At 41.3% G+C, this 20,170-nt stretch overlaps 2 protein-coding genes across 6 annotated transcripts; both read right to left on the bottom strand.

The window, feature by feature from the left end:
• Positions 1-894: 894 nt before the first annotated feature.
• Positions 895-11,553, bottom strand: top6bl (TOP6B like initiator of meiotic double strand breaks). Of its 5 annotated transcripts, none has more exons than XM_082557013.1 (14): positions 11,419-11,553; positions 11,116-11,239; positions 9,603-9,668; positions 9,402-9,523; positions 9,210-9,293; positions 9,071-9,126; positions 8,632-8,703; positions 8,349-8,544; positions 8,064-8,187; positions 2,616-2,774; positions 2,394-2,515; positions 1,987-2,097; positions 1,797-1,910; positions 895-1,682 (listed from the first exon to the last, which is right to left on the bottom strand). In XM_082557013.1, the coding sequence occupies exons 1-14, from the start codon at positions 11,437-11,439 to the stop codon at positions 1,635-1,637; spliced, it is 1,419 nt and encodes a 472-aa protein (XP_082413139.1). In that variant the 5' UTR covers positions 11,440-11,553; the 3' UTR covers positions 895-1,634. The 5 variants fall into 5 exon arrangements, with proteins under 5 accessions (XP_082413139.1, XP_082413141.1, XP_082413140.1 ...); XM_082557015.1 differs by having other exon boundaries at positions 1,797-1,895; XM_082557014.1 differs by having other exon boundaries at positions 8,064-8,175.
• Positions 11,554-13,815: 2,262 nt separating this feature from the next.
• Positions 13,816-19,944, bottom strand: LOC309719849 (thiosulfate:glutathione sulfurtransferase-like). Its single transcript, XM_082556228.1, has 5 exons — positions 19,782-19,944; positions 15,866-17,384; positions 14,455-14,583; positions 14,200-14,362; positions 13,816-13,958 (listed from the first exon to the last, which is right to left on the bottom strand). The coding sequence occupies exons 2-5, from the start codon at positions 15,876-15,878 to the stop codon at positions 13,904-13,906; spliced, it is 360 nt and encodes a 119-aa protein (XP_082412354.1). The 5' UTR covers positions 15,879-17,384; positions 19,782-19,944; the 3' UTR covers positions 13,816-13,903.
• Between the last annotated feature and the right edge of the window lie 226 nt (positions 19,945-20,170).

Below are 20,170 nucleotides of genomic sequence, written 5' to 3'. Positions count from 1 at the left end.
CCCACTTCAGAAGCAGAAAAACGAAAACGCCCCACAGTTTAATCATCCAATAACAATTAAAAGCAAAGGACGCAAGAATTCTATCTGAATAATGGTCAGACAAGTGGCAACAAGCTATCTATTTATACTTATTTAATCATCTGGTTGTCTGCTCCATGGTTGTCTGGGAATCACTGGATAACATATGTGTGTTTAACTATTGGATAGCACTGGTCTGGGTAACACAATTCTCAGATCTTTTTACAGGTGTGCAGTGTGTGTTAACGATACTGCTCTGCTGCTGGCAGAAAGTCTCTGGAGTGGGCAGTTGTGTCCTTGCAGAAGATCAGCAGCAGCAGCCCGTCAGTGATTGAAGATATGTACATCAGCAGATGCAGGAACAGGGCTACCAGTATCAAAAACGACTCTTTAAACCCATGGACTTTTTACCCCCTCACCTTACAAAGTGCATCATCAGTGCAAAAACAACAACCTGTCACACCCATAAACACTGCTACACACTAACATTTTTTTGTCCATGCACACATACCCACACATTAGGAACTTGTTACGATACGCAATAACAGGTTACACAAAACAGACTCATTTTTGCAATAACACCTATTGTCTGTTTTTATATCTATTAAGACTCATTTGCACTCTAGAAACAAATGCGGTCTAAACAACTGCATACATCAGATAAGAATGCACAAAATTGCATCCTTACCGATGTATAGCCTTACCTTAATTATATGATCATTAATGTGTTGTTTTTTCAAATTTAGAAAATATTTCAAATTGTATTACTTGTTGAGGTTGCTCATATGACTATGATATCAGATAATGATAATATAGTGACCAAATTCTATAAAGAATACAAGTAAAATTCAAAACTATTAGAAATAAGACAGGAAATTAATTCAACAGATAATTTTTAATCTTGCATTTAGCACACAAAGTGGTAAAATAAACATTTGAACTCAAGTTAATTATTTTAATGCTGTTGTTTATTTCTAATAGGATGGATGCATGTTAGAGCTCTGAAACTTTACATTTTACAAATTTTAAATATTCAAACGTACTGGCGCATAGCCAAAAGATGTGAAAATCACTTTTGTTTGCCACCAGATCAAAGTGAAATTGATTGTATTGATTGCACAGTTCTTGGTGATGAATGCCAATGTTTCACGGAAGAGTATCTGAACTGGGGCTATTTCAGGGTTCAGTCTTGTCAGTTTAGGGAGATATCTCAACAACAGATACTCATCAAAGATCTCATGGGCATTCTTCTGGCTATCTGTGACGAATATAAAGGTATCACTGCCTCTGATTTTACGGCTTTTTTTCCAGGTTACCATGGTGATGTAGGTAAAAAGAGAGGCTCTTTCACCTCACATCCTAAATAGATATATGGTACAGACATTTTTCTATGGGTATAACCATTGATAAGAAAAAAACTGAGATCAATTTGGAATATTATTACAAAAATAAACCAGTGCAACCAAGCTATAACAACAACTGTACTTATAAATTATGGGTTAAACAGATGTTGCTTTTGGCAGCACTTTAAATTTTTTAAACACATTCAAACCCTTCTTCTGCTGCCTCCGCAGTCTTTAACCATAACAGAACTCTTAAGATAAACACAGAGATTCTCAGATTTCTGCTGTGGTGGGCTCATCGTTTTCAGGATGTACTTCCATCTGTTAAAACAATGACATTGCATCAAATTGTGGTTCAGTGTAAGAGGTACAGTGGTATTGAGGAGCTGCTATAGGAACTGGGTGGTGCTGGCGGAAACAAAGCGTCTCACTCACCTTAGTAGAAAAGCACTTTGCCTTGGGAACGAATTTCCACGATGTCACTCTCCACAGTGATTCACGGAGCGAGGCTGCCAACTCATGTGTGTCATGTACCTGACAAACACAAACCTAACATGTTGTCAACGCCTCTGAATACAGTATTCAGGTTCTGCTTCACACCATGAGACAAGCAGTTTTTCCACACCTTCATGCGGTTCAGACAGGCATTTCTGAAGTCCATGCTACTGCTGCTGCTCACGATACTCATGGACGAACCGAGAATCACCTCAGCAGCTGCATGCAGCTTCTCTTGTTGCTTAAGGATACACACAAACATACATAATTACTTTTTTTTCTGGTGTCAATAACTGTTGGAAATGAATGTAAAACAACCATCACAATCTACCCGAGTATAGGGTAATGCTTAATTGGATAACCAATTCAATCCATAGTTAGTGAAAAGAGAGAAAAGCTGTCAATGATCAAAACTGTTGCTGATTCATTTTCTGATAATGGACTGCAATAATTATCATTACAGGACTAAAAACTCTTAAGTAAAAGAAGTAGGACACTTAGTGTGTTTGTGCATGTGCGTGTATGTCTTTGTCATGCCTTTTTTCTGTGATTTTGTGATTTCAGTGTGTTCCTCAGCTCAGTCTGCACGTCTGCTACGAGGGCCTGCCTGTTGTTGTTCAGAATGTCCTCCAGGTGGAGCTCTATCAACATCTCGGTGGCTGAATGATCAACAATTTGCATGTTTGGATTGGAAAACTGAAAGGCAGGCTGTCTACAGTGTAGGGTTTTGTGACTGTACATGCCGCTGCGGTTCCTCACCCATAAGATCAGTGAGCTGGGAGGTGAAGGGGTCACTATGCTGTAAGAAGAAGAAAAGCAGGAGACTCTGCTGCACTGTGGGAAGACTTGATTCCTGCTCTGGATCATCCCAGCTGTCTTTCTCTACTGCGTACACAGTACCGCCGCTATACACAAGATCTGCAGGGGATGTTGAAACATTTATGCCAAAGTAAAGAAAATAATAAGATGGATACAGTGGGAGTTACTTGAGATAAGAATTTTAAGAAGAAAACAGTGTTCGCATGAAGCCACACATGGGTTACAACCAGCATAACATGTATCTAGCATGCTGGCAATTAAAGACACACCTCTGGGTTGGGCAGGGCATTTATTTATTTATTGCAGCCTTTTATGTCAGCATTAAAAAATAGCGTGTCAAACGTGTTTCTTTTCATCCCAAATCAAACTTCTTAAATAAGATAAATGTTGATGGAAGATGGAAATAGTCAGAGACAGTGTGAAGCAGAATAGATTACGGGGCGTTTTCAGGTTTCATTGTGTAAATGTGAATGGATAGACTACTGCTGATTAATACAGACTGTCGGTTTTGTTTGTAGTTATGATTTATTGTATACACAGGGGGAGACACTTATTGTGAAAGAGCAGTTTCTGATAAAAGGGCCGCCTTTTGACTGTTATCACCACATGAGTGCGTTTAATCACACTGCTCCAGTCTGCCTTGTGTGCAAAACAGCGACTGTTAAGTCTTTTTAAAATGTAGCTTCCAGACTAATGTGTTTCTTTTTGATAGCTCTCTTTAGGGTAAGGTTTTAAATACCTGCTACTACTGCTTAAAATAAAATCTAAATGACTAAATGGTTAATCCATCCATCCATCCTCATCCGCTTTGTCCGGGGCCGGGTCGCGGGGGCAGCAGCCTAAGCAAAGAGGCCCAGACCTCCCTCTCCCCAGCCACCTCCTCCAGCTTATCCGGGGGAATACCAAGGCGTTCCCAGGCCAGCCGAGAGATATAATCTCTCCAGCGTGTCCTGGGTCTGCCCCGGGGCCTCCTCCCGGTGGGACATGCCTGGAACACCTCACCCAGGAGGCGCCCAGGGGGCATCCTTGTCAGATGCCCGAACCACCTCAGCTGGCTCCTTTCGATGTGGAGCAGCAGCTGCTCTACTCTGAGCCCCTCCCGGATGGCCGAACTTCTCACCCTATCTCTAAGGGAGAGGCCAGCCACCCTTCGGAGGAAGCTCATTTCTGCCGCTTGTATCTGCGATCTCGTTCTTTCGGTCACTACCCACAGCTCGTGGCCATAGGTGAGGGTAGGGACGTAGATCGACCGGTAAATTGAGAGCCTCGCTTTTACACTCAGCTCCCTCTTCACCACGACAGACCGGTGCAGCGTCCGCATTACTGCAGCTGCAGCCCCAATCCGTCTGTCGATCTCCGGCTCCCTTCTCCCATCACTCGCGAACAAGACCCCGAGATACTTGAACTCCTCCACTTGGGGCAGGAACTCATCCCTGACCCGGAGTGGGCACTCCACCCTTTTCCGGCTGAGAACCATGGCCTCAGATTTGGAGGTGCTGATCCTCATTCCCGCTGCGAACCGTTCCAGTGCGAGCTGGAGGCCCTCACCCTATGAAGCCAACAGAACCACATCATCTGCAAAAATCAGAGATGAGATTCTGAGGCCACCAAAGCGAAAGCCCTCCGCCACTTGGCTGCGCCTAGAAATCCTGTCCATAAAAATTATGAACAGAACCGGAGACAAAGGGCAGCCCTGGCGGAGCCCCTCACCCACCGGGAACGAGTCCGACTTATTGCCGGCAATGCGAACCAAGCTCTTGCAACGGTTGTATAGGGATCGAATGGCCCGTAGCAATGGGCCAGACACCCCATATTCCCGCAACACCTCCCACAGGACACCCCGAGGGACACGGTCGAATGCCTTCTCCAAGTCCACAAAACACATGTAGACTGGTTGGGCAAACTCCCATGCACCCTCAAGTATCCTGGAGAGGATAAAGAGCTGGTCCAGTGTTCCGCGACCAGGACGAAAACCGCATTGTTCCTCCTGTATCCGAGGTTCGACTAACGGACGAACTCTCCTTTCCAGCACCCTGGCATAGACTTTCCCAGGGAGGCTGAGGAGTGTGATCCCCCTGTAGTTGGAACACACCCTCCGGTCCCCTTTCTTAAAGATGGGGACCACCACCCCGGTCTGCCAGTCCACAGGTACTGCCCCTGATCTCCACGCAACATTGCAGAGGCGTGTCAACCAGGACAGCCCTACAACGTCCAGAGCCTTCAGGAACTCGGGGCGGATCTCATCAACACCAGGGGCTCTGCCACCAAGGAGTTGTTTAACTGCCTCAGTGACCTCGCCCCCGGAAATTGGCGGGTCATTCCCCTCATCCCCTGACTCTGCTTCCTCCTCGGAAGACGTGTCAGTGGGATTAAGGAGGTCCTCGAAGTATTCCTTCCACCGCCTGACAATTTTCTCAGTCGACGTCAGCAGCGCTCCGCCAGCACTATACACAGTGCAGGTAGAGCACCGCTTTCCCCTCCTGAGACGTCTGACGGTTTGCCAGAATCTCTTCGAGGCAGTCCGAAAGTCTTTTTCCATGGCCTCTCCGAACTCCTCCCACACCCGAGTTTTTGCTTCAGCCACTGCCCGAGCCGCATTCCGCTTGGCCTGTCGATACCTGTCGGCTGCCTCCGGAGTCCCACAGGCTAACCAAGCCCGATAGGACTCCTTCTTCAGCCTAGTGGCTCCCTTCACCTCTGGTGTCCACCATTTGGTTCGGGGATTACCACCACGGCAGGCACCAACCACCTTGCGGCCGCAGCTCAATGCAGCAGCTTCGGCAATGGAGACGCTGAACATGGTCCATTCGGACTCAATGTCCCCAGTCTCCCTCGGAATGCTGTTGAAGCTCTGCCGGAGGTGTGCGTTGAAGATCTCGCGGACTGGGGCCTCTGCTAGACGTTCCCAGCACACCCTCACTACGCGTTTAGGTGCACCAGGTCTGTCCAGCGTCTTCCCCCGCCACCTGATCCAACTCACCACCAGGTGGTGCTCAGTTGACAGCTCAGCCCCTCTCTTTACCCGAGTGTCCAGAACATATGGTCGCAGGTCTGCTGATACGATTACAAAATCGATCATCGACCTACGGCCTAGAGCGTCCTGGTGCCACGTGCACTTATGGACACTCTTATGTTCGAACAGGGTGTTCGTTATGGCCAAACTGTGATTAGCACAGAAGTCCAGTAACAGAGCACCGCTCGGGTTCAGATCAGGGAGGCCGTTCCTCCCAATCACGCCCCTCCAGGTCTCGCTGTCGTTACCCACGTGAGCATTGAAGTCTCCCAGCAGGACAACAGAGTCTCCAGGTGGAGCACCCTCCAGCACCACCCCCCAGGGACTCTAAGAAGGCTGGGTACTCTGAACTGCCACTCGGCGCATAAGCGCAGATGACAGTCAGGACCCGTTCCCCGACCCTAAGGCGCAGGGAACAAACCCTCTCGTCCACCGGGAAAAACCCCAACGTACCGGCAGCAAGCCGAGGGGATATTAGGATACCCACCCCAGCCCGCCGCCTCTCACCAAGGGCAACTCCAGACTGAGACAGAGTCCAGCCCCTCTCCAGGAGACTGGTTCCAGAGCCCAAGCCATGCGTAGAGGTGAGCCCAACTATATCTAGCCGGTACCTCTCAACCTCACGCACTAACTCAGGCTCCTTCCCCACCAGAGAGGTGACATTCCATGTCCCTATTGCCAGTCTTGGCAGCCGGGGGTCAGTCCGCCAGGGCCTCCGCTCCTGGCCGCCACCCGACACACAATGCACCCGACCCCTATGGCGCCTCCTGCGGGTGGTGGGCCTGCGGGAGGATGGGCCCATGTCTCCTCTTCGGGCTGTGCCCGGCCGGGCCCCATGGACTAAGGCCCGGCCACCAGATGCTCGCCCTCGGGCACCCTCCCCGGGCCTGGCTCCAGGGCGAGGCCCCGGTAACCCTATCCTGGGCAGGGTAAACTGTTCCCTCGGTTTCCTTTTCATAAGGGTCTTATGAATCGCTCTTTGTCTGGTCCCTCACCCAGGGCCAATTTGCCATGGGAGACCCTACCAGGGGGCAAAAGCCCCCAGACAACATAGCCCCTGGGATCCCTGTGACACACAAACCCCTCCACCACGATAAGGTAGCGATTCAAGGAGGAGTAAATGGTTAATAAAGACTTAAATTAGGCTCATTTTACTGGACTGCTGTCTGGACACAAGAAGACAGTTTGGTCTTTTTTAGAGAAGAGCGTCCTGCTTGTTAGGTACTCATTGACAGGAGAAACCATATAATATTTATAAGACTATTACTCTGCGAGTCAAATGATCTTATCTGTTCAAATATGCCATATAGAACTAATTTGCAAAATACATTTTGGGAAACTATAATGCTGCTGTCTGTATGTCCATCAGTTTGGTCCAAATTTAAACCCGAAAAACTTGATGGGTTTAATTGCAGGGGATGTTACTAAAAGCTTTTTGTAACTCTGATGGGACAGACTTTTCCTTGCATGGCACTGGCGGTCTTGTGGATGTGTCTTGTCAACTGCTGAATATTTTGCAACAAAACAGGTCCTGATAGATTTGCAGCAACTCTGGTTGTCCTATCTTTTTATCTGGCACTGCCATCAAGTCAAACATTCAGTCTGCACGTTGCACACAGTTCACATTCCACATGCTTTTTGCACTGTCACTGTGACAATATCAATGAAACAAAAATGAAACACTGCTCATCCCAAAAGCTATTAGCATGAAAAATTATGTAAATCCTTCTGAAAAAACAAACAAACAAACTTTTAAGTATATTACTTTAAGAAAAGCACAGTAATTCATGGGTAAGACAGACAGTTAGGTCAAACCCTTTATCCACAACTGGAGTCGCTGCTATGAGAATATTTTGCAGCGTGACTGAAGCACTAAATCTTGTATTGGAAATAAATGTCAAGTGCAAATTAGTTGCAGATGAACCCCATTCTCATGAGGCAGGTTTTTAGAGTGCAGGGACAACCACTGTGTTGTGACAGAAAGTAAATTCTAGAGTCCATTTTCTTTTAGTGCTTAATGCTTTTGTTTATGTTATATGTTCTGCGTCCATTGTTCTGTTTGGTTTTGCCTTTCCCATTCAAATGTTGGGCTTATGAGATCCATAAAAGTCTTAATTAGCAGCCTCAGGCTTGGGCTCATTCTCTCATAAACCCACGCAGGTGGTTGAAATTAGTTTTCTTCAACAAAGGTAACAAATCCAAGTTCTAATTGTTTCAATGTCTTAATGTCCTGTAAGGACAGGATTAACTGTTCCGGACTTTGGACCTACATCAGGTTCGTTTTACACTCTTTTTATTGGGAAATCAAACCTCTCAGCAAAAAGAATTAAAATACACCCTGAACATCAGAACATGCTGTTCCCATCAGTGATTACCTTTGAAAGAAGAGCAGTAAAGTCTATATAGTCCCAGCCCTTGACAGTCCAGAACAGCAGGAAGTTTTTGAAAGAAGCCAGAGGGCCCAGTGACAGGAATGTTACTGGGGTTGTATACCAACACATGGAAACATGTCAAGGAAGACTAATCCAAATCAGATGCCCAAATACCCCTGAAATGAGTCAGGCCCTAGTCTGAATTTCCTTCTTTTCAATTCCTTTGCCTACCATGACAGGAAATGAGACTGTGTGGTACAGATGTATGATAAAACATGAAAAGGATATTTGTATGTGAGTAAGTTCTGTTGCCACATTGGGATATGGCAGCAGACAGGGGGTCAGGAGTGTAACCACCTGAACACTCAGATCCCCAAAGAGGCCCTGCTCCATGGTTTGTGGTGGGATGCTGAGTGGCAACCTGCCTCCTATAGCAGGGTGTCCTCTCACACACCAGCACCCTTTCTTCACACAGCACGGAGGCCTTTAAATTCAAGGGGAGAAGAGAAAATCAGACGGATCAATAGAGGGCACTTATTCCGGTCAAACCTTTAAAAGCGGCATTACTGACGGTACAGAACAGGTGACGTCCAGGGTCAGTAACAGTTGGTCCGCCAGTGCAACTCTTCTCTTGACCTTGACACTGCAAGAACGCAAGATGACTATGTCAGCAGTTCATAAAACAGAGACGGATATTTCCATTCCTTTTAATTTACAATCGAGACTCCACTCAAGAGGGTTTAGCACAGTCAGCCCTTTGTCTTGTTTTTATGTTTTTACTCCAAGACAAACCACTCGAGGCAGTTACAATGATCTACGGCAATACTCTTTTGCTTCAACTTTTTTATATTGCAGTTACTTTTTAAACTTACTCAAAAATAATTAGCTAAATTCTGTTTATGAAGTGAGATCCTTAATGAACCAAAAGCAAAGTCATTAATTGTGAGATGCTCTAACAAGAGGGAGGCTTTCAAAAACAGAAGCTATGATATACATCGATGCACTCGTACCTAAATTCCCGCAGCGAGGCCTCCTGGTTGATTTTGAGTTTGAGGTGGATTTGTATCTATGAAAAATAAGAAACATGTAAACTTTTTTTGCTTGAAGCTTAACATGTAACTCGAGATGGGGAAACAGATCTGTTCATACCCCGGCATTAGCCAAAGTGAATGTGCGCAGGAATGCCTCTAGATGGGCTTGCCACTCTGAAGTGCAGTGTCTTGTGTCTTTTACCTGTACATTGCAAGTTATTTTAAAAAAAACATGAGACTCACACTACTTGTGTTACGACTGAAAAACAAGAAAAGTGCATTTCAGAATTCATCTGAGTTGTTTTTCTACCTGAAAAGATAGAAGCAATCTGAGGGAACCATACAGATCTGTGAAGGCACTCAGCTCCTCAGGGTCAGGCTCATTACATGGCCACACACAGGGACACATGCTCTCTTTCAAATGGACAAGGGCTGATGTAGCAAGAAAAGAGACGATGTAATGCACAGAGGTTCCAGTTATGTGTATATGTCTATATTTGTGTGTACATACCAGGTTGGAGGGCTTCCATTTGAATCCCTGCACACCAGGGGCCAGCCGCTGCAACTGTGCAATTAACTGGATCAATACAACAAAACATTAGCCTTTGTTCCAGGAGCTGCTGGGACAACTAGCTTCCTGTTAGTTATCTTTATGCTGCAGTAAATTTAGATGGAGGCACTAACAGTAATTGTTCAGTAATAAATTATTGGTAACCAATTAATCATCTATTGATAAAATGTTATTCACCATATCCTGAAGAATAAGTTAATTTATGTAGAGACTTAACATTTATGATATAATTTATAGCTTTAATTGATACAATAAAAATCCATTGAAGTTTTATTTTAAGTTACCGTATTTCCCGGACTACAAAGCGCACCTGAATATTAGCCGCACAAGCTAAAATCAGGGGAAATCCTGTTTTGTACATACATTAGCCGCACCTGACTAAAGGCCGCAGGTGTTTCAATGTTGACTTATCATATGTAAGAGAATATGCACAAAGGGAATTGTCAGGAAAGAGATGGCTGTTTGGAGACACACCCCTTTTATTAATATTTTGAAAAACAAGTTATGGGTACATATTTGCACAACTTTTTAGGTAGGTCAGCAGTGATCACTGACTGTTTTAGGAGCTTTTTGAGATCAAATAGAAGAAAATACATAACATTAAACATGTTAACAACACAAAAGCCATATTAAACGCAGACTACTTTAGACCCGGAAGTAGGATTCGTCGCGTCATCACTGAACAACCGGATAGGCAATAAGGATCCCAAAGCGTGCCAAGAAAATATCCCCCCACAAAAAATGAACCACCAGCAGCCTGAACTGATGATACAAGACCGGATGGATTTATGCTTTCATGCTGTTTACACTAAATTGTGACCATAACACCCAAGTATTGCAGGATAAACTGTGACTCATCAGACCAGGCATCTTTTCCAATCTTCTACTTCTAATTTTAGTAAGCCTGTGTGATTTGTAGCCTCAATTTCTTGTTCTTAGCTGGCACCCTGTGTGGTCTACTGTGGCTGTAGCCCATCTGCTTCAAGGTTGGGCAAGACAACTGCCACTCACCTCATATTTTCCTTTTTTTGGACCGTTTTCAGTAAACCATAGAGATGACTGTGTGGGAAAATACCAGCAGTTCAGCAGAAATACTCAGACCCGCCCCGCATCAACAATCATACCAACTCATTCTTTATCCTGAGGCTCATCTTGAACTTCAGCATAGTCATCGTGACCATGTTTACTTACCTAAATAAATTCAACTGCTGCTATTTGATTGCCATCAGACATTTGCATCAATAAGAAGTTGAATTAAGTGTCCCTGATAAAATGACCTGTAGATATCAAAATACTGCATTTTTCTAATACATGGTGTGTAAATATAAAAAAAATAACCCCTTTTATCCAAGGACATTGTCATTTTAATATTTGATCAAACCCTACCTTAATCCTCATTTGTCTCCCTGTTATGCCTCTTTTATTTGGTGCAGTCTCAGCTGCTTTGACTCACCAGTGCAGTTCAGCTTTTGTGTAGAAACTTCGGTGTCAGTCCACAAAAGCAACAAAAGCCCTCCTCCTGTCCTTAAGCCCAGCTTTTGCCTTTGCTTTCCCATTAGCATGATCAAACGCAGCACCTGGACAGGCCATTTGAAAAAACAAACTCCTAGCTTAGCATGCTAACGCTACTTGCTAGTTAGCGTTAGCTAGTAATTTGCTAATTTGCTAGTAATTTTCATCTTTATTAATCTCTAAACCTTTTTATCCATTTTCTTTTCTACCATGAATCAGGAATAGCTATAACTTAAACAATTACCTGTTGCATTTCTTTCAGCATTTTCAGTTGTTGTCTTTGTGCTAAATCAGCAACCTAACCTAATTTAATATGGGATCAGAACTTTGTTCCCGTAATTAGGCTGTTGACTCATACCATACCAATCCAGGAAAGCATCTGTATGTAATTTGAAAATTATTTATTATTTATTAGTTGTTTAAAATATTTGACATCATCATCATATTCATTGTAATAATAATAATAATAATAATAATAATAATAATAATAATAATAATAATAATAATATTTTTTACCCAGTTTTGAACATGGTTTTTATTGGTATGTATTGTATTGCTAACTGTTTTTTAACTTACTATTTAGTTTTAATGGATTTAATTTAGTTTAATTAATTTATATCTAAGCATATAATAGGCAGTAGTTTAAAAAGTATGTTTTGGAACATTTACATTTGATTGTAAAAATGTCTATATATTTAGGCATATTAGATCATAAGAAAGTAATTTATTTATTTTTATTTTTCATAAAAAACTGTTCATATACAGTGACAAGTACTCGCCTCCTTTGTAATTTCTCAGTTTTTTCCCCTACATTTGTTACACTTAACTGTTTCAGATCATCAATCAAATACTAGTAATAACAAAAGATAACCTGAGTAATACACCACACTGTTTAAATGATTATTTCATATATGATAAAAGCTATCCAAATCCATCTGGCTCTGTGTGAAAAAAGATAAGTGCAGTATAAATCTGTTCAGTGGTTGTTCTTGGCAGCAAGAAAAATTAAGTAACTGGAAATGAGTCTTTCACATCACCGGGGAGGAGTTTTTGGCTACTCTTCTTTGCAGAATTATTTTACCACAGTCAAATTGGAGGGTTTGTTTTATGTTCTTTTTTATGCAATCCTGCGTTTGTTAGTTTTAGGACAGACGTAATGGGACTGAAAGCCTTCAAAGAGTTAAACATTTGTCTTATCAGTCAACAGATTATTTTCCCCAATGTTTTGCAGTTCTTTAGATATTGTTCTGGGTTCTTTTGTGACCTCCTCCATGAGTCATCGATGCACTCTTCAAGTCATTTTGGTAGGCTGGGTTCATGAGTGTGGTTCACTAGAGTCTTAAAGCCTTAGACTGACTGATCGATGTGAATGACCTTCTTTATCATCTGTTCTTGAGTCTTTTCAAATCAAATCAAATCAAATCACTTTTATTGTCACATCACATGTGCAGGTACATTGGTACAGCACATGTGAGTGAAATTCTTGTGTGCGAGCTTCACAAGCAACAGAGTTGTGCAAAATACAATAATGTAAACAAGCAAAATACAAGAATGGCTACATCTGAAACTAATAAATATATGTACAATATATAATAGTATATGCATTTCTGGATGTGTATACTAAATATTTTTCTACGTGTGTGTGTGTGTGTGTGTGTGTGTGTGTGTGTGTACACATATTTTACAAATTAAATAGAGTAAACAATAAATAAAATATATAAAATAAAATATACAGAGTGAGACATGTGCAAAACAGTGGCGTTACTGTACAGTATGGAGTGCATAATGTTAAAGTTCCAGTAGTGAAGCTGAGGTGTCTATGAAGTGTTCAGCAGTCTGATGGCCTGATGGAAAAAGCTGTCTCTCAGTCTGCTGGTACGGGACCGGATGCTGCAGAACCTCCTTCCTGATGGAAGTAGTCTGAACAGTTTCAGATCATGGCATGATGTGTTGCTTTTTGTTGTCTTTTCACCTGCTTCACTTTGTCAAACAGAGTGATTTCTTGATTCAACAGGTCTCGCAGTAATCACGCCAAGTGTAGATAGCGTAGATAGTGAAATCGAACTCAGCTTTTCAAAAAGATGTGGCTAACCACAGTTAATTCATGATTTAACAAAGAGCTGACAATGGCTTCTTCACATGGGGCCTTCTTGGTTTGGATATTTTTTCCCATAATAATTGAAATCTTTTAAAAGCTGTATTGTGTATTTAGTTCTAGTTTTAGTGTTATCTTTGCCTGATGTTAAAATGTTTTTGCAGATCTGAAACATTTAAGTGTGACAAAGAGGCATAAAACTAAAAATCAGAAAGGTGGCAAAAACCTTTCAAGGCGCTTTTCTCTGATAATGTTAGCAAAGCTCTTAATTTTATGATGATAAATAATTATTAATGATGCAATAAAAGTCACTCTACCACTGGTACTTTGTACTGTACAGCTGTAATTTTGTGGTGTTTATCAGGCTCATTACGTGCACCTCTGTTTGCAAAGACATCATTAAGCATGTATTTATTATATCTTTTGGGATCTTGCAATATTTTTCATCCTTAAAAATGAACAAACACAACACAATTCTTTCCAAGTAAATGTAATAATTTAATTTCTTTGTAATTATTCATAAATATAAAATTCAATATTGCACAGTGTGAAAAAAATCACCAGAAGATTAAAACATCTAAATTTCACAGTTGCTGATTGGATGAAGACATATGAAACTCTCCTTTAGCGTGAATCACTTTCCTTCTTTCTTAGACCACTCGCTGTATCCACCAGTATAATTGCATGCGCTGAAATAGAGAACAGAGATGAAAGATGTCAGAATATAAAAGCTGTTATTATTACATCATAAACATGCAGTAGAATGCTGCACATTTTTAAAAACAACAACAACAACAACAACCAAAGATGGCTCTCTACAGTCTTAAGGACTTATTGCCTTTGTGTTAATGAAGAAGACTTGGAGTTTTTTTAATGGGCCTTGTCCATGTATGTGTGTGTATTGTGTATTATAAGCAATAAATTATTTACGTCACATATCCCAGCTGTTGGACTTTGCCGATGGCCAGTCCTGATCGCCTGCCCGTCTGGCAGGAAAACACCAGCTCTGGTGCATCCAGCTGTGGCTTCTTTATGCCATACTTGGCCTTGAATTCCTCTGGATTCATTGCAAAAGCAGTCTCCACTGTATCAACTGAAGGAATCAAAGAAGAGACGAAGGTATAAAACATGAATATGCAAATGAAAACTTAGAGAAAACGTACAGAACTTGAAAAACAATCTCACGTGGGATATTGGTGCATCCTGGAATATGTCCTTTTGCTACCTCCTCTTCACTGCGGACATCAATCAGAATGAGATTTGGGCTCTTTCCCACAAGAGCCTTCAGTTCCTCATAGGAAATATCCTTGGTACCTTGAACATGGCAGAAAAAACGTTTCATTAAATTAATTAAAACTACACCACTTTCTTTTTTAGATACAGGTTTTAAGTGACAAATCATCCTGACACAAAAATGCATTATTGATGATCATTGCCAAAGGAAACTAATTACTGTTCACGTGAAAGGTTAGATGAAATATGACACCTGCTTTACTTGTACAAAGGTACATGCAAACACGCTGATAAGGAAGGATGTACTAATGCAAACCGCACTGAGGCTACATGTCATTTGGCATGTGTAATGTAGTGATCCAGAGAGTATCTTTGCTTCATTGTTAGTGCCGCAACAATCTAGCAATAATATTCAAATACATGTACATGACCCAGCCACTTTGTTAGGTACACCTGCTCAGCTGTTCATCATCTCAAAAATTTAATTAACCTGTCACACGGCATACAAGGCTCACCAAAAATTAAATAATAGAAGAGTCATTTCAGCATGGTCCAAATTCTCTAAAGCTTATTTATAGCAGCTACTGGAATCGATACCAAGAAGAACTGAGAAAGTTCTGAAGCTAAAAGGGGGTCTTGCTATCAAGGTGTACTTATTAAAGTGGCTGATGTAAATCGTCCTAGTTATTTAAACACCGTAAGGTAAACAGAGTGTTGAGTTCAGCTATTAAAATAATTCGTTTCTCAATTCGGCTTTTAGTTTAAGTAGAAGATGGCCTGAAAAAGAACCTGACATTTAGCTCCCCTTTCATGCTATATTCCTTACAAGATAATTTCACTCGCATGTTGACTTGTTCTTATCATATAGTGTGATGAATATGAGCCTGTAAAATAGGAGTAAAGGTACACTGTCCTGACTGCCAGTGAAAATATGCAGATAATTATCAGCGGTTATTAAACCTGATTGTTTTTTCTTACTCGAATAACCGAGTAAGAAAAAACAATCAAGTCCTTAGGGAGACTTAAAAGCTTCCAGTTTGAGCTATTTATTGTTTGCTGAGTCATTCTTATCCTACAAAGTGAGGTTTCTTCATGTAAATATTTAGTAGTAAGAGAAATAAATGTGGGAAAATGAAACAGTTCAACAGAAGGACCCCAAAACAAGTTTAAGTTTACAAAAATATATAATTCAGATTTTTATGAAAGCACTCTATTACTTCTTCTTAAGCTACTGTAGTTTCGAATTGTTATTTTACAAATTGGTTACCCATTAAATTAGACGTGCTTCAATTCAGACAGCAATAAATATTTTATAGTTTGTTAACCTGGTTAACAAAGTTGCAGAGTGGGCTTAAAGACTCACCTGTGTTCGCCATCCTCTTTGTTGGGTGAAGTTGAAAATATGAATGGCATTAGCAATTATATATAATGGAATAATAATGCACCTTCTGCATGCATTTGTTTGGTGGCACCTCATTGGCTCACCTACTGGTAAAAGGTGGATCTTAGCCCTCGAGACTTCACTGCTTAGCCAATCAAATCAAAGTCTTACTCATTTGTTTCCCAAGTAAAAGCTAGAGGAGGTGTTTAGTGACTGTGCAAAAGCCTGTTTTACAGTGTATAGTTAGTGGCTTAAATATTTTTTACAAATGTTTTGTGCAAGTAAAAATTATGAGTGTGACATGCCTAAAGGATCAAAAGTAAACCAGTCTCAGTTCTTATAGTGCAGACACAATCGCATTATTAGAATGAAGTGAACCCAACCTTTAAGTGGAAACTAAAAAAAAAGAGGTTAACATATAGAGTTCTCGTTTAAATGATTTTATTTTTTAAAAAGCACTCAGCAGTGTCTATCTAAAAAAATAACATTTACTTTACATTCTGTCTTTGATAGATTAAAAAAATATCACAGATCTACAGAGGTTAATTTGCCAGCAAATAAAACTGTGGTGGCTGCAAAGTAGCATAATAAATGATTTGTTAACATTATTCCTCAACTTTACAGTCATATTCACTCATATTTACACATTCCTTGAAGAAGGAGTTTAAATAATGTTTAAATTCTACAGTCACTGATTACACCACTACAGAACTGCATTTGTCCAGATCACAGTGTTCCACGTGTACTTTAGTAAGTCCATCAGTAGAGTCTCTCTTTCCCTTTCGAAACTTCTTATACTTCCCACAGATCAGAGCTGCTATTACAACCAGTAAAAGGAGAGCGACTCCTCCTCCTATAATCCAGGCCATCAGTGTGTGGTCAGAAGATTCATGCAATTCATACCGCTTACATGAAAACTCTGAAGGATCGCTGCTTCCTGCGTTGTTCACTGCCACCACACACACTTTAGTTCCCACTTCCAAAGATCTGACCAAACCCCGCCGTGACGCATCCCCAAACTTTGGGACTTCACTGTCCCTTCCCTCGATGACTATTCTGTACTCAGATACCACTGAAGATGGAGCACACCACTGCACCTGTATTTTCCCTCTGTCACTCCCCTCACTGACTGGAACCAGCGCTTGGATACGTGGTGAGTGAGGACGCACATTAGCTCCACTCATCCCAGGGCAGAGGCACCCAGTTTGCTCTGAAAGTGTAACACAGGGAACCTGGTTCTCCGAGCAGGGGTCGTACTCGCAGAGCTGGTTTTTCTGGTGTATCATTGGGACGTTCACCACCCTAGTAGGAGCTGTGGTGGTGTCGTATTCAATAAGGTCATAATCATCCTGGCCTTCTGAGCCCATGTCAGTCATGTGTATGATCTGTGAATGGGTGATGGGTGGGGAAGCAGACGCAGCATTGGTGAAGAAATGGGAATGCATGGGAGGCAAGACAAAAAAGAGAAGTGCCACCAGGTTCCTGCAAAGTGAGGTCATCTCTGTGAAAAGAAATGACAAGAATAAATATGGTCACTGGTCACTTTACAACCATAAATAGACTGATTGATGCAACCTAACCACAGCTTGTTCATTAACCTACTTCTGTATATTAAAAGTATTCCTATGTAATTTTCTTTAGTTATGATGAAGTAAATTACATAAGAAACGCACTGAAGCAACAGTCACTGTAGCAAAAAAAAGGAACTAGTTACCAGTGATGGGAATAACGGCGTTACAAGTAACGGCATTGCATTTGGAGTGGCACAAATAATTTGTGTGGCATCTTATTTAGTGCAGAACACCTGATTGTTATGTAAATAGTTTGAAATGGTTATTAAAAAAAACAAAACAAGGTAAAAGGTAAATGCAAATAACTGGTGTTTGCAAACGTTGTGCATAGGATTTTAAAATTGACAATTTATATTTGCATTTAAAGTTATGAAATATGATTCAATAAACATGTTTGTGGTTGTTACAGTAAAAAATACAACTTTTTCTACTCCGATTGTATGTTTTTTTGTCTGACTTTAGATCAATTGTGTTAAAACAGTTTATCAAAATAAAAAAAATCCTGCAAATTCAGACACGTGAGGTTGTGCTGAAAAGAATGATACCAAACAAGGCAAAGTAAATAGTTTTTAAAGGTGAAAAAAAATGGCTAATTATACCCTGGACCCCAGAGTGTTAAACTTTTAAAGTAATGCAATAGTTACTTTTCCTAGTAATTGATTACTTTTAGAATCTTGCAACTCAGTTACTAACTCAGTTACTTTTTTGAAGAAGTAACTTGTAACTATAATGAATTACTTTTTCAAAGTAACTTAACCCAACACTGCTAGTTACTGAATTTGGTTGAAATTTCCAATTAATAGTTCTGCAGTGGTGAAATAGTGAAACTTTAAGATTTGTTCTCCATTTTGGCACCTTAACACGTACTGTTAAGATGAACAGTAACTGTTAACATCTTAACTGTTAAAACAACTCCACGCTGTTTGATACAAAGACACATTTTTCTTTCAGTTCTCCTCTGCTCTTCGGTGTAATACTTTGGAGTTCAGATATAATCAGTCCCTCTCTTTTCAGAGAGCCATCAGGTGTGGAGAAAAGTAATGGAGGGAACATAAAAAAATAATTATTAATATTATTTTTTAGCTTTGAGACACTTAAGTTACCTTAGCAGTATGCTTGGTATTACTATCCCGTTGCAGGATGACTTGCGGTCTAGATAACAGGATAACAGATAGGTTTCTATGCACGTCAGAATTCATTGTGCAACTGCCCTCAGCAGTCATATCGTCAGAGGAGATAAGCTTGCTAGCACCTGTGGTAGCCATAACATCCTCACCACCATTTTTAAAAAACAAGCTTTAGATCTTGGGCAGTTCTTCTTTGCCTCCACACTTTGATCTCGCTCTTACTCTGATACAGCTTAATCTTGTTCTCGTCTGTCCATGACGCCTTATTTTTCAGAATTCTGCAGGCTCGTTTAAGTACTTTTTAGATTTAAACTGTAGTCTGGCCATCCTGTTTTTGTGGCCATTTAGTGGTTTGCATCTTGCTTCTGTATTCTGTTCATGAAGACTTCGAAGTCGCTGACAAACACAAACACATACCTGCCCCCAAGGATCTGTTTCTTTACCATAGTGAGGGTTCTTTTGTCCTCAGCAGTGGTCTTCGTTGGGTTAATCGTCCCTTTGTGATTACAGGGCTGATGTCTTTAACTGTTTTATTCTTCTCATAATACCTTTAGCTTTTTCCTGTTGTTGAACAATGGCAACTACAGACTCTGTAGAAGCAAGTATAAGTAACGTATCCCTACGCTAATGGACCAATGTCCAACTTTGATAAGATAAGTGGAAGAGAATGGCTGGCTGGCTGGCTGGATGGATGGATAAATGGATGGATGGAAAGAGTGGCACTGGCAAGCAGAGAAAAATGCATCCTTGTCCCAAACATTATGGAGGGTAATATATAAAAGAAGAGAAAGATAAAAGAGTTTTTTAAGTCTGGTAATACATAAAATAAAATTCTTTGGCTGGATTCGAGGCACCAGGATGCTGTTTGCCTTGGTTTACAGCTCATAAATGCTCTTGTGTACACTCAAACATCTGCAGTGTCCTGTCCTGTAAACACGGATAGATAAATAAATACTGAGTGCGGGAAGACAAGTACAACTACCCCATCAGCACTACCATTGTTACCTGGCAGAAAGCCAGGGGAGTTTTGTGGGAACCCAAAATGTAGAAAAAGCCGGCTGGCTTTCATTCTGGTCAGTTTACAAAATTATTCATAACAGTCAGAAAACATTTTTCATGCTGTTAAACGATAATACTTATGACTAAACCTCTAAAAATAAAACATGGAGCAAAGAAAATACTGAAATGGGTCTACAGTACCTGCTTAATGCTGATGGATGTGTCAAGTCTCAAGTCTGAAGTTCTTTGTTTCCACTGTGGCTGCTCTCACCGTGTGCTCCCGACTGTTCTCAGTCTTAAGCTGTTTCTCTCAGACTCTCTCCTCCTCCTCATCTACACCCCCTCATCATTCTCTCCCTTCTGGGCCTCCCCCCACCTCCTCTTTTTACTCTTTTTTCACTTCTTCCCATTTGTTTTTCTTCCAACTGACCAGCAGTGCTCTTTTATTTTGTTAATCCGTGTCTGGAATTTGTGTTTGAATGTGCGTTACGAGGGAGAGGGGGAGAGTCGCCATGTGTCTGTGTGCTGCTCAGCATATTAATTTGCTAAGTAACAGCGGGAGACAGGCTTGTGCTTGTTGCTCGGAGTGT

Source organism: Aulonocara stuartgranti (assembly GCF_965226115.1).
Source record: "Aulonocara stuartgranti genome assembly, chromosome: 2".
NCBI lineage: Eukaryota > Metazoa > Chordata > Actinopteri > Cichliformes > Cichlidae > Aulonocara > Aulonocara stuartgranti.
This window is presented reverse-complemented; position numbering and strand designations above follow the sequence as displayed.